Source organism: Girardinichthys multiradiatus, chromosome 11 (assembly GCF_021462225.1).
Source record: "Girardinichthys multiradiatus isolate DD_20200921_A chromosome 11, DD_fGirMul_XY1, whole genome shotgun sequence".
NCBI lineage: Eukaryota > Metazoa > Chordata > Actinopteri > Cyprinodontiformes > Goodeidae > Girardinichthys > Girardinichthys multiradiatus.
Genome location: NC_061804.1, coordinates 23,733,465 through 23,748,076, shown reverse-complemented (window position 1 = coordinate 23,748,076; position 14,612 = coordinate 23,733,465). Strand labels below are relative to the sequence as shown.

The following is a 14,612-nucleotide window of genomic DNA, read 5'->3' as shown; positions in this document are numbered from 1 at the left end:
TGCAATACAGGGGTGTGATTTATTTGTGATGTGCACACTAATAGCATTAGTCACTCTGAAAGCAACATTTTAATGACAGCAGAAGAGCACGCAGAGCCAACACACATACAGTGAACCCATAAATGATGTCTCTGGAGGCCCAGAGTATCTCTCCAGGGTTATATAGGGATTTGTTCAGGATCAGAGGCTTCTCTCCTATAACAGGTCTAATTAGTTTCCTTTCAAAGCTTCTCTTTTCCCTCCCCTCTGCCTCATGACAGGCTCTCTGCAAACCTCTTGAAACTTCCTTTCTTCTCACTTTTTTTACGTCACCCTTTTAGCTTCACACAGTTTCATCGTTAGCCCTTCGAGCTCAGGCGCAGCACATCTAACAGTATTCTGTAAAATCTGCAGCTTGCTTTACACCTACACACTTCTCCAGCTGTGTAAAAGGCACAATGTAACATAGAAGCAAACATGCAAGCACAAAACCGAATGGAAAATATTCAAAATCTGTAATTGTAACCAGTTTTGGCCTAAAAACTACAAAATGTCACAAGGAGCATGAAGGTGATGTGTATACACCCATGTTCATCTTTGACAGATGGTCTTGAAGGACATAATTATAGCACACAGCAGGGGGGATAGCAAGAGATGAAAGGGAAGAGTAGAAAAAATACTGCAAAAAAGGGAAGTAAAAGATGGCTGGTTTGATGATTGTGAGTTTAAGGCATTTCACAATGCATCCCCTTTGGGAAGTGAATGTACACAGTATGGCGAATCACTGAAAGCAGTTTGCCCTGTTAAAAAAATCTATATATTACCTATTGTAGCTATTAATTCCAAGAGCTTTATGTTATAAAAAAGTTCATTTTTTCAATTTTGAATTTCTTGGGGGCTGCATGGTGGTTAGCACTGTTGTCTTGCAGCAAAAAGGTTCAGGGTTTGAATCCCAGCTTGGGGGTCTTTCTGAATGGAGTTTGCCTATTTTCCCCATGCATGCATGACTTCTCTCCAGGCACTCTGGCTTCCTTCCACGATCCAAAATTATGATTGTTAGCTTAATTGGTCTCTCTAAATTGCCCTTAGGTATATATATATATATATATATATATATATATGGTGTATATATGTACGTGAATGGTTGCCTGTCCTGTGTGTCTCTGGGTTGCCCTGTGATGGACAGCTGACCTGTCCAGGGTGTAAGCTACCTCTTGCTCAGTGATCGCTGGACATAGGTAACAGTAAGACCTAACAAGGATAAGCAGGTTTACACAATTGGTGAGAAACAGGATATTATGGAAAAGTTAATTTATTTCATTAACTCCAATCACTAAGTGAAACACATTTTCTTGATGACTAATGTTTTCAAGCCTTTATTTCTGTTAATTATGATGACTTTCTGTTAAAGCTAATGAAAACATGATATTTAAGATTAGAATATTACAACAGACCAATTAAAAGATGTGTTTTTAATACAGAAATGTGCGCCTAAATAAAAAGTATGTTTAATACCTGTGTATAGATTGTTATTTTTAAAAGGTACTTTTAATCTGACAAGTGAGCTTTATCGGAATACCTGTTCTAATTTATTGAATAAGACTGTGCAACAACAAGAACTGAGGGCAAAAGGGTCACCAACTCATGCCATATACAGGGGTTGGACAATGAAACTGAAACACCTGGTTTTAGACCACAATCATTTATAAGTATGGTGTAGGGCCTCCTTTTGACGCCAATACAGCGTCAATTCGTCTTGGGAATGACATATACAAGTCCTACTCAGTGGTCAGAGGGATTTTAAGCCATTCTTCTTGCAGGATAGTGGCCAGGTCACTACGTGATACTGGTGGAGGAAAACGTTTCCTGACTCGCTCCTCCAAAACACCCCAAAGTGGCTCAATAATATTTAGATCTGGTGACTGTGCAGGCCATGGGAGATGTTCAACTTCACTTTCATGTTCATCAAACCAATCTTTCACCAGTCTTGCTGTGTGTATTGGTGCATTGTCATCCTGATACACGGCACCGCCTTCAGGATACAATGTTTGAACCATTGGATGCACATGGTTCTAAAGAATGGTTCGGTAGTCCTTGGCAGTGACGCACCCATCTAGCACAAGTATTGGGCCAAGGGAATGCCATGATATGGCAGCCCAAACCATCACTGATCCACCCCCATGCTTCACTCTGGGCATGCAACAGTCTGGGTGGTACGCTTCTTTGGGGCTTCTCCACACCGTAACTCTCCCGGATGTGGGGAAAACAGTAAAGGTGGACTCATCAGAGAACAATACATGTTTCACATTGTCCACAGCCCAAGATTTGCGCTCCTTGCACCATTGAAACCGACGTTTGGCATTGGCATGAGTGACCAATGGTTTGGTTATAGCAGCCCGGCCGTGTATATTGACCCTGTGGAGCTCCTGATGGACGGTTCTGGTGGAAACAGGAGAGTTGAGGTGTACATTTAACTCTGCTGTGATTTGGGCAGCCGTGGTTTTATGTTTTTTGGATACAATCCGGGTTAGCACCCGAACATCCCTTTCAGACAGCTTCCTCTTGCGTCCACAGTTAATCCTGTTGGATGTGGTTCGTCCTTCTTGGTGGTATGCTGACATTACCCTGGATACCGTGGCTCTTGATACATCACAAAGACTTGCTGTCTTGGTCACAGATGCGCCAGCAAGACGTGCACCAGCAATTTGTCCTCTTTTGAACTCTGGTATGTCACCCATAATGTTGTGTGCATTTCAATATTTTGAGCAAAACTGTGCTCTTACCCTGCTAATTGAACCTTCACACTCTGCTCTTACTGGTGCAATGTGCAATCAATGAAGACTGGCTACCAGGCTGGTCCAATTTAGCCATGAAACCTCCCACACTAAAATGACAGGTGTTTCAGTTTCATTGTCCAACCCCTGTATATATATATATATATATATATATATATAGAGAGAGAGAGAGAGAGATTACTTTTATAGCAAAAATAAATAAATAAATATAAATTGAAGGTAGGTTCGTTACATTGGAACTAAAACACATCCAGCAAAAAGAGCAGGTTGAAAAGCTGCAGCATGGATTATAAAAATAAATTTAAAAAAAGACATAGAAGGGTGGGTTTTATTGTCAGATCTTTACACTGAGGAATTTTTTATGCTGTATGATTTTCTGAAGATAAAGCCACCCACTGAATTATCAGACTTGTGTTAACAGTTGTCAGGAAGGAGTTTCAGCGGAGTTCAGAGGTCACACGTTCCCTTCCTTCTTCCCCCAAGAGGCTAGCAGTGGTTCCCCCGAAACTCCAGTCCCCAGGTAAGTTCTTTAGTTGAGTAATCATTAAGGCATGTTTATATGTCAATCACATTGCCATACAAGAACCACATGAGAAAAGCAAATAAGCACAAATTATCTCTAGGGACTGGTTATAGTCATTTTTAACTTTGAGAGTAAGACATTGCATTGACTTCACACAGAAGTCCTGTACAACTGAACACAGAGTTTTATGTCACAACACATGACCTCTGTCATAAAAACATGCAGAATATAAATGGAAGAACTATTTTGTGACCTGCCTTTGGTTTATAAAATGAAAAGGGTCAACTAAGGTGTAAAAACTGATTTGATTGCACTGCACAGATGCATCTCAATAAATTTTAATTTGATCAAGAAATTCATTCAGTTCAAAACCTGAAACTCATAAATTATATAGTCAGAAAACACAGATAGATATATTTTAAACATTTATCTCTGTTAATTTAGAAGGGTATGGCATACAGATTATGTAAATGCAAAATTTGAGTATCTCATAAAAACACTTCAAGAAGGATTTTAAAAAAAGGAAATGTTATGTTATTGCCTACAAAATCATGGGGAAGACTGCTAACTTGACAGATGTCAAGCAGATGGTCATTGACACGCTCCAGAAGGAGGGTAAACACATAAAATGTCATTACTAAAGAGGCTGGTTGCAGCTACAGTAGGACAAGCAACAGAAATACTGGGGGAGATTCAAAAAGCCCTGGACTGTAGCTGGAGTCAGTGCTTTAGGAGTCAAAGCATGGAGATATCTAGGACATGAACTGTTGCAGTTGTTATGCTAAGCCAGTCCTGAACCAGAGACAATGCCAAAAGCTTTTTACCTAGTCTAAGAAGAAAGAAATGGACTGTAGCTCAGTGGTCATTTTGTCCCCACATTTTATTTGGAAATCAAGGTCGCAGACTTTGGTGGAAGAGTGGAGTGGCACATATTCCAAGTTGCTTGAAGTACAGTATGAAATTTCCACAATCAGGGAGGATTTGAGGAGCCATGTCATCTGTTGGTGTTAGTGCGCTGTGTTTTCCCAAGTGTTTTTTTGACCTCAGCCCCACAGAGAATTTATGGAGTATTGTCAAGAGAAAGATGAGAGATGTCAGACCCATCAAGCAAACAAGCTTTGGGTGTTCATTAACTGTAACCCATAATCAAAGTTAACATAAATAAACGTTTGAAATAAATCCCACTGCATGTAATCAGTCTACATAATGTTTACATAATGAGTATTTCCCTTTTTAAATTGAAATACTTATATAATTTAACGCTTTTGTGATTTCATAATTCATTCAGATGCACCAGTAAACTTTCTGGTCTTTCTCAAAGGCAAAGGTAGTTAGTCATTAATATTAGTAGCCAACCAACCTTTTTCTGGTGCTTTACATAAAGATATCCTTAATACAATAATAAATAAATAATAAAATGTTAGTTTGATCCTTGTTTTTGCACTCCTAATGTAAATCCCAGATCCTTGTGGTTCTTCCTTTACTCCAGCTCACCTTTTTTTCAAAAAACTGTGAAATTCAACCACATCCAATAGAGCTTGTGGTTATTTCAAGTGTGTCGTGCTGAGCATACAGTTTCATCTATTATTTGATTCAGTGCATGTAAAGCAAGGGTTTTGCTTCTCCCAGCTCTGCAGTGGTGAAAATATTTTTCCATGGGATTGCAGCAAACTTCCAAATGTGTCCTTATTTAAAAAAGTCTCCACTGGCTTCTTTTTATTATTATTCTGTCTTATATTTCCATTGTAGTGTTACTGTTCACTGCTTTTCTTCTTGCATCTCACATTAATCTTACTTTTACCTATATAATCTGGCATCAAGTATTTTCTTCTGTCCCCTGAAATTTATTGACAAGAATTTATCAGCCATGTTGTTAAAAGTAATGCCAGCACTGATTGCAGCCTCAGAAATATTTGAACCTCAACCAAATTAGACTATATGTATAGTTTCTGCTCTCTGCAAGGTCTGTCCTCACGATTTTCACATTGTTGCTTGTGTTAAAATTCCAAATCCGTTCTTCCTGCACCCATCTGCATCACTCATTTAGTATTCAGTATCTTCTCTAACCTTTCAGATGGAACCTACAGATGTCTGCAGGTATGTGCGCTTGTCAGGAAAAATAGGGTGGAAATTACTGAGAGAGGCACACTCAATAGGGAATAATGATTTGGATAAATGCTGCAGGATTTGCTTAAATGTATAAGTTTGAGAAGCAAAACCTTTATTCTTAACCTTGCATATTCAGTTCCTCTTTAAAGTATATATTCATACATTTTTCTTATCAGTTTTCTTTTTCACTCATCTAAATGGGTTTTAGACATTTATCATTGTTATGGTCATTCAGTTATCCCCACCCCCTCCTACTCAGTAATGCCTCACAACTCTTTTCTCTCTTTTATCTCACAGCTCCCTCTCTTATTTTATCCCCCATCCCACCCCACCCTCCTCCAACCAATTCTTTCCCATTACCTGGGACCCTGCACCCCAATCTCTGCTTCTTGTTGTCATGGAAACCACTCCCCCTTGCTTCAGTAGGTTTGAATTATATGGCTTAGGCTGGGGAAGGTGAGGTGCAGACACTTAGGAGACAGTTCTTCAGCTTCGAGTGGACATGTGCCAAAAACGACTTTTAAAAATTATATTTACAGTTCTAAAACTTTTAGAACTAAAACTAAAAGATGCTGTCCGTCGTTGTTCACAACCATTGACAGGCTGGCACACACACAGGTTAATGGGCTTGTCTGTATGTCAGCTACGACCTAATGGTTGTCTCCCTTCTGGGAAAAAGGACTAGGTGAGCATGTTTGTCCAGCTTTCAAATTACCTTCATCATCCGCGGATGAAACTTTAAGTTAGACTGACAGTTAACAATTAAACGCTCACGCAAGTTATTATAAACCCCTATATGTTTACAGTAGCACTCTCTGTGGATTAGTGCTAATACGGTGCAGATATTAGTCCCATTTATTATGAGATTAGAGGGTGGAACATCAGATTAGGAACAACCACAAAGCGTCCTCTGCAGAAAAGATTACATTAACTTACTGTCATTTATCTCATTTAGCTGATCATTAGCAGCAGGTCAGGTCGGATCTCTCTTAATTTAACATCTGTTAGTTTCATAAAGACATAGAAGCAGAAACCATGAAAACATATCCCATGTCATGCAAAAATGTTCATATCCCTTCAACTTTTTCACGTTTTGTCATGTTAGAGCCACACATTGTAGATTGATCAACACTAAGTAGTGCATAATTGTAGAAAAAAATCATAAATGGGTTTCACATTTTACAAATTAAAATGTGAAAAGTGTGGTGTGCTTTTACATTCAGTAGTTTGTACAACCACCTTTTGCTGCAATGGCAGCTGCAAATCTTTTGGATATGTGTCTTTGCTTTATACATCTGGAAGCTGACATTTTTCCCAATTGTTTTTTGCAGAACACAATTCTTGCCACAGATTCCTATTTTTAATATAGGTCTGGACTAAATGCAGACTTGGATGCACTTTGAACTGATTTGTAGCTCTTCCTGTATGTTTAGGTTCATTGTCCTGTCCACACCTGTTTTGTAATTGGTTTATTTCCATCACTGCCCTATATTTAGCTCCATATATCCTCCTTTAACTGTTACAAGCGTCTATTGTCCCTGATCATGAAAAGCATCCTAACAGTTTGATGCTGCCACTACCATGTGTCACCACTAGGATGGGGCATTCAGTATGACGTGTAGTCAGTTTGTTCACTAATGATCACTAACAAACTTCTGAGGCCTTCAGAAAAAAAGCTGGATTCATATTAAAGTTAGGTACATTTGAATTTGCTTATTAGATACCTTCTAAAGGTCATATGACTTTATTTAGGAGTATCAAAGTAAAGGGGGCTGAAAACAAATACAAAACACACTTTTAAGATTATAATTTTTAAAAAAGAAATTTTTATTTCGCCTTTCTTCTACTCCACAGTTATGTGCTACTTTGCATGTAGATCTATCACATACAATTCCAGTTACATACATTGAAGTTTGCAGGGTATTCATATTTGTTGCTAGGGGCTGTATGAGATGTCAGACACTTTACATATGATTTGAATCCATCTAACTGAATTCCCATTTCCTCCCATTTCTACCATGATATAATTTTCTCTCTTTGCTTTTCTTTTTCTCTAAAGTCCAGCCCGGGCAGCGACCTGCAGCGGCAGTGAGGGGTTCCACTCCCTCAGGGTCACCTCGGCGTGTGGCACCCCTGAGACCGCCGCAGGAGCACCAGGAGAACCTGCAGAGAGAGAAAAAAGAGGCTCAGCAGAAAGAGCAACAAAGGCAATCAGATGAGAAGGAAAAGATGGAGAAAAGGGAGGAGGTCAGTATGAGAAAGGCTGACTCACTACTTAAAATTTTCTTTCTTCCACTGTATTCTAAATTCTGGGTTTTTTTTGTCACTCAGGTTCAAAGGCTGCAGAGGCACTGCGAGCATCAAGAGAGGCAGCTAAAGTCTCTGAGAGATGAGCTGAAGAGAGCTTCACTGGGTCTTGATGCATTCATCATCACAACTCAGCATTATTGCCTCAAGGTAACCAAAATGAAATGATACAATGCAAGTACTGGTTGGTCTTGTGCCTCCCTGTTCTGCAACAGCGGCCCTACTCACAATTAAGTAAGACATTACATGTCATAAAGCAGCCAAATAATTCTCAGTGGATAGTGCAAATAGTGACGATTATTGTGATTTTTATCTTTCCCTCTGATTTCCTGGGGAGCAACTTTTGATTACCAACAGAATTCATTCTGAGTACACTTTCCACACTTTCTGTTTTCTCTGACCCTTAATTGTATCAAGCTCATGTTCAATGCCTGTGCAAACTGCACATAAATGAACTCAAGGACAGATGCAATATTTACCACCAGAAGATGAGATTCAGAGTGATTATAAAACGGGATTATGTCTGGGAAGGGCTCTACCATAGTCTCCAAGATGGTTTCACCCTGCTGTGCCTGATGATGTGAGTAAGGCTCTGAGACAGGAAAGCAGTGATACTGTCTGTATCTGTCTGACTTCTTTATGGTCATTGTCTGAGCACAGCACTCCCTTAACACGCAGCACAGATATGCAAGGAAATACAGGTGGATGCTGAGATGGTTTGAGCTCCCTCTGCTGATAGAAATCACACATGACAACTGTAGTAAATTCAAAATGCAGTATCTACACTAAAGTGTTTTTGATTTGCTGCTCATGCAGGTCACGTTCACTTCCCTTAGCAGGTCAAATGCACCCTTCCAAAAAAATGTAATTAAGAGGGACAATAAACCTTATAAAAAAAAAATACTAACGGACTCGCAGTCCCTTTCAAAAGTACTTTTAGCCATCAAACAGTAGCATATATCAGTGAAGTGGAAGGAAAATGATACATGGTCTTCAAAATAATAAAATAAATACAAATATAAATTTTAAAAATGTGTTGCGCTGTATTCAGCCCCATTGAGTCAACCGTTGGTTCCTAAACTTCTATCAGTTTTGCACGTCTACGGACTAAAATTGCTAGCTGTTCTTTGCTTATTATCTAAAGTTCAGTCAAACTCAATGTAGAGCAGGTATGAACATTGATTTTCAATTCACAGATTCTCAGTTGGGTATAGATCTGTACTTTATTTGGGTCAGGGTCTCGCTCTGGTTGTATTACTAGTGTTGCTGTCCTGCTGAAATGTGTTATCTGCCACAGCCTTTAGAAGGGTTTTATTCCAGGATTACCCAGTATTTAGCTCCATCCACCTCCCTTCAACTCTGACCATCTTCTCGGCCCCTGCTTTAAAAAAAGCAATTTCCACACCATGATGTTGTCTCTACATCGTGTCACTGTGGAGAGGTTGTGTTCAGGGTGATGTGAAGTAGTAGTTTTCCTTTATATGTAACCTTTTCAAATTTAATTCAATTCAGAAATACATTATTACTCCCAAAGGGAAATTAAATGTTACACATAAGTCATAAGCCATAACTTGTGGCGCAATCAACCCAAAGCACTTTCTTCCTCGTGTTTGCAATGTCCCCTTCACGGCTTATTGCAAACTCAAAATGTGACTTTATATTGCTTTCCTTCAACACTAGTTAGATTTGACATGCATGCTTCACCGCCGGCATGTCAGCTCATTGTGACCTGCTGTATACTCTTTGAAATTCTTGATACTGTTATAAACTATACAAACATACTAATGAATTGTTTATAGAACATTTCCAGTATGTGAAAAAAAAAATGTTTGGTTTTTTTATTTACAGAATGAAGCTTCTGAAAAAGGTCAAAGTAAATTATCCCTGGATTTGCAGAAGGCTAGAGAGGAGATGAGTAAGTTGGAATAGACATGATCAAATAATGATTTATCTCCTTTCTCTTGCTTATTTTATTATTCCCAGCAAAGCACATGTTAATAATTTCTACTAATATTAGAGAGAAACTTGTTTAATTATTGGGAATGCAGCGTTTTTCATTTTTAGTTTGATATTTTGTGCCAAGAGCATTTTTAAAACAAACCTTCTGCTCTAGAAAATGTATTTCACAGATTCAGTGACTGAATATTTGTTAAAAGTAACAATATCATGGTCTCTGTGAATCAGGATACACATATAAAACATAAACAATAAATTACAAATTATTATTATAGATTGTTTTATTATTTATAGAGACAGTTTAAGGATTTTTGCTTTTATTTCTCTGTACACATTCGTTGGGTTTTAAAACTCTTTAGATTATAGGAGCTTCTCAAAATCAAAGATTCCGAGTAAAGCTTTAACATTTTTATTTGCTTTTTAATCTGCTTGATGCATAGCCTCCCACTCAGTGCGCTGGGAGAGACTCCAGCAGGACAAAACAGCGCTGGAGGTGGCATTTGAGCGCGAGCTGCAGGAGCTCCAGGTGCAGCAGGAGACAGAGCTGGCTGCTGTGGAAGAAGGCCTCAGGAAGTGTCATGCTGCTGAGGTGGAGCACCTAAAGGCAGAGCATCGGTTGGAGATGGAGGAGCTGACTACTCAGCAGCAGGAGCAGGTGACAGAGAGGAATCAGGGGATAGGATCCAGTTTTTCATCTCATATGTGAACTGTTATCTTTGAGGTGTTTGCATTTATGTTTATATATGTGTGTTGATGTGTTAGATGGAGGAGGTGACAGTTAACCACCAGGCAGCCATGCAGGAGCTCAGAGACATGCATAATATCACCATGACAACACTACATGAGGAGCATGCCCGTACCATGAGAGGTATGTTTTTAGATAAATAATAAAAAAACTACATTTTGATGCTAGAAATGACTTAATTTTTTTGTGCTGCTGTTTGTGTTTAGATTTGAGAAAAGCTCACGAGCAACAGAAGCTCCTTCTAGAGGAGGACTTCGAGAAACTCAGGCTGTCTTTACAGGTATGTTTACAAAAGACTATACTTTATGGATTCATTCATTCATGCATGTGAATGCGAATGGATGAGGTTAAGTTTCTGCTGTGTGTGTTTGCTCAGGATCAAGTGGATACTCTCACATTTCAAAACCAGAGTCTTAAGGACAAGGCCAAACGATTCGAGGAAGCTTTGAGGAAGAGTACAGATGAACAGATCATTGTGAGTATAAATCTTAGTGTTCCTGAAACATCTGTCTCACACATTAAGGATGCCTCTAAAATGAGTCAGATTCAGTCACAAATTCAATGTGTTTTATTCAGATTTATTTTGATAGGCCAACACAAAGTAGCAATTCTAGCATTTGTAAAGTGAAAGAAAAATCTTCAAAATTTTTTGCAAATAAAAATCTGAAAGTATTTGTATTCAGCCCATCTGATTCAAAACTTTGCAGAACTGCCTTTTCCTGCAATTGAAAGCTACAAGTCTTTTGTAGTATGTCTCTACTGGTTTTTCACATCTATAGATTGAAATTTCTGCCTATTCTTCTTTAATAAATCACATGAGCTTAGTCAGATCGGGCAGAGAGTGTCTATGAACATTATTTTAAAGTTTTGCCACAGATTTTCAACTAGACTTTGGTCTGGACTTAAATTAATATATGCTGTTTATGGAGTTACTAAAAGTGTTTAAGTAGTAGATTGTTTATTTTAATTCAGCACATGCAATATATTAGTATTAGTATTTCAAATTAAGTTTATCAATGTAAAATTCACAATTGGATTGCATTCACTCTAAGACCACTAGGTGGTAGCAAAGTGCTTCCAATACGACCCGTGGTATAAGAAAACGATAAGGTACATCAACCGTAGTTTGGCTGCATTCAGACCAGAAGCAGTTTGAGGCAATTTCAGAACTAAAAAAGTTCAACTACGCCACAGCTTTATCCCTGACTTAATTTTTCCTTGGTTTTGCATGAAAATTTTGCATTTTTATGCATTCCATTGCACAAGGAGGCACCACTTTGTGTTGGTTTATCATTTATAATGCCAAGAAAATAAACTGAAACTGGTGTTTGTAAAGCGATAAAATGTGAAAAAATACAAGGGTTATAAATATTTTTTTCAAGGCTTTTTAAAGGTTTTTTTCATTGCTATTGTTTCTACCAGGATGCTTTAGCTCCATACCAGCACATTGAGAAAGATCTGAAGAGTCTGAAAGAGGTTGTTGAAATGAAAAACCAGCAGATTCACCAGCAGGAGAAGAAGATTTCTGACCTGGAGAAAGTGGTAGGCTCAAATAGGCTTTCTTAAGGAACAGTCTTTCAAACTTTGTATGCAAATAACAGGTGCATGGCTTTCTGGACTCTGATGGTGATGAGTTTGTGATGAATGAAAGATTGCACCATTGTTGCATTCTGAATTTGAGCAGGCTCAAAAGAATGTGTTCCTTGAAGAGAAGATCCAGCTTCTGCAGCAGCAGAATGAAGATATGAAGGCCCGTATTGACATGAACCTCGTTATGTCTAGGTAAGACACATCTGGGAATCATTTAGTTACGTTTACTAAATTGTACAGTGGAGCCTGTGTAAGATACCATTTTATGCAAACATAGGTTGGGCGAGGGGCTTCTAAGGATGTAATGAGATCTTGTGCTGCAAGATCTTGTGATATTAAATGCCACAATATTTTTCAATGAAAGCGAGTCTGTCTTGTGAAGTACTATCTAGTTGCTAAAAGCTTGACTTTATCTAAGCTATTCCTATGAAACTTTGAAGGTAAATGTGAGTACTGTAAGTTGTACTTCTTCGTTCTGTATTTTACACTCTTATTTAGTAAAAACAATGGAAGTACTAATTGACTAATTGACTAATAAAGACTGATTGGTTACATTAGCACTAAAGAAGCCTTTTGAATCGATTGTGTGGCAGCATCTATGATACTTGTAGAAAAACATCTAGGTAGAGTAACAGAGAAAGTACAAAGGACTTTTTAATTCACCATGCTGCCTCTGCCTGCCTGCCTGTCTGTCGGCACTTTGGTACGTTCCTAAGAACTCATCATGGACAGGTACAGAGTAACAGAGAAAGTATTCATGACTTTTCAGAAACATATTGTAAGCATTACATTGTGACTGGCTAACATTACTAAACTCGACATCTGATTTCTAGTTTCCTGTTGACCCTAAAATAAAGTCAGTTTAATTGATTTTGGGGGGGGTTCAGTTTATTTATTTTATTTATTAAGAAATCTTTACTGCAACTGTTCATTTTTAGTTCAAAACAAAAACTATTAAGATTGATCAAAGCTAGATTGGAATTTTCCACAGAAGAAAAAAAAAAAGATAATTTTTTTTGTGAAACCTCCATTCTATTTTTGAAAACAGAATAATTGGGAATACTTTCTCTGAGATATTGTTAAAATCCTTTCTTGTCTTGCTCCAGTAAACTAAATATCATGTTCAATCTCATCAACACCAAAGGACACAACATGCAATTTTCTCTGTCCCTTTAAGAAACCTTTCTGGGGCAATGGTGCCGACGGTGGTAGGGGTTCGTCCAGTTTCAAACGCCCGTTCCGTCCACCTCAGTCGTTGTGTCCTTGGGCAAGACACACAGTCTGCCCCAGAGCAGCTATGGCTACAGTGTAGCCTACCACTGTCAGTGTGTAAATGTTTGTATGAATGGGTGTATGATTGATTGCAGTGTACAGCGTTTTGGAGTCTTCTGACTTGACAAAGCTCTAAACAAATGTAGGCCACTTTCGATTTACCAAGGAACCCTACCAAGAAACAGAGTACTCAAGTACTGTTACGGACCAATGACTTTTTGCACAATTCTAACCAATCTACTATAACAAACATTGGTTTAACAAGTAAAAACGAGAAACATTTATAAACAGAAACATATACCTTAATCTATATATCATACACTGTTCAATCACTTAAACAAACATAATTCAGAAAGGAGTATATATTTAACAAAGTGAGAATTTGTGATTTGAACACTCATTTTCACAGAGGTTAATGCTTTGTGGCATGAATCAAAAGTGATATTAATAATATGTAACAATATGATAAAGATAAAGAAAATACTGACTGGGAGTTTAACTCCTAGTATATTTTTCTGGGCAATAGGGACAATGATGGGCCAAGCTAACATGGAGTGGGGATGGTTGCAACAGTTTTTACTGTTCCCTCAATTTCTCACAGGCTATTTGTATTTGAATGACAATATTTTAACATAGTAAATTCACATCTGTCCCCTACACACCCATACAAGTGCAACATTTAGAAGCCTGATGTAAAGCAAGTAACATATGGTTGAATAGACACTGTCAAATGTTGCAAGTTGCAACAGTCACGAGGGACAGTTGCAACAGCAATTTATTAACAAATAAAACTCCTTTTTCATGACACTTTTTTTCAAATTATTAGCTTATTCAACTATTAAACCGAATAATGTCTGTTTCATAAATAATCATATTAGATTATCATTACATACCACCACATAAAAAAAAAACTGATATTCTGTTATTCTAGAAAATTATAAGAATCCATTAGAATTTTTCCACAGCAACACCCTGTCATAGGAATAAACCCAAGATGGCAAAAAAGATCCAAAATATGCAGACCTGGAGACCAGAGTTGTTGGTGGTGACTAAAACAACAACTGAACACAGATTTAATAACACAGACAACCCTGTCTGATGTCCTTTCCCTGTCTGGTAACTTGCTGGGCAAAAAAAAAAAAAAACAGAAGAGAAGAGAAGAGAAGAAAAGAGAAGATGTGGGATATTGTTGAGGTAGGAGAACTTTACTGGCCGTCAGTTAACTCTTACATTACTCCTCACCTCTCCCCGACTCTTTTATTTGGCACCCAAAGGACAATCCTAAGTCAGAGATCAGTTGTACGCTTCCACAAGTTTATAAAAAACCAATCTGAAT

The 14,612-nt window shown here is 38.1% G+C and overlaps 1 protein-coding gene across 2 annotated transcripts in view; it reads left to right on the top strand.

Annotated features, from left to right (window-relative positions):
* mtus2a (microtubule associated tumor suppressor candidate 2a) overlaps positions 1-14,612 on the top strand; it is a 60,720-nt gene that overhangs the window by 37,925 nt on the left and 8,183 nt on the right. The window contains exons 6-15 of one of the 2 annotated variants that reach the window (XM_047379719.1): positions 3,196-3,294; positions 7,466-7,653; positions 7,738-7,863; positions 9,562-9,628; positions 10,110-10,324; positions 10,432-10,537; positions 10,621-10,694; positions 10,791-10,889; positions 11,837-11,956; positions 12,099-12,196. In XM_047379719.1, coding sequence (XP_047235675.1) covers positions 3,196-3,294; positions 7,466-7,653; positions 7,738-7,863; positions 9,562-9,628; positions 10,110-10,324; positions 10,432-10,537; positions 10,621-10,694; positions 10,791-10,889; positions 11,837-11,956; positions 12,099-12,196 — 1,192 coding nt within the window. Of the gene's footprint in view, positions 1-3,195; positions 3,295-7,465; positions 7,654-7,737; positions 7,864-9,561; positions 9,629-10,109; positions 10,325-10,431; positions 10,538-10,620; positions 10,695-10,790; positions 10,890-11,836; positions 11,957-12,095; positions 12,197-14,612 lie in introns of both variants that reach the window. The other variant, XM_047379718.1, reaches the window with a different exon arrangement.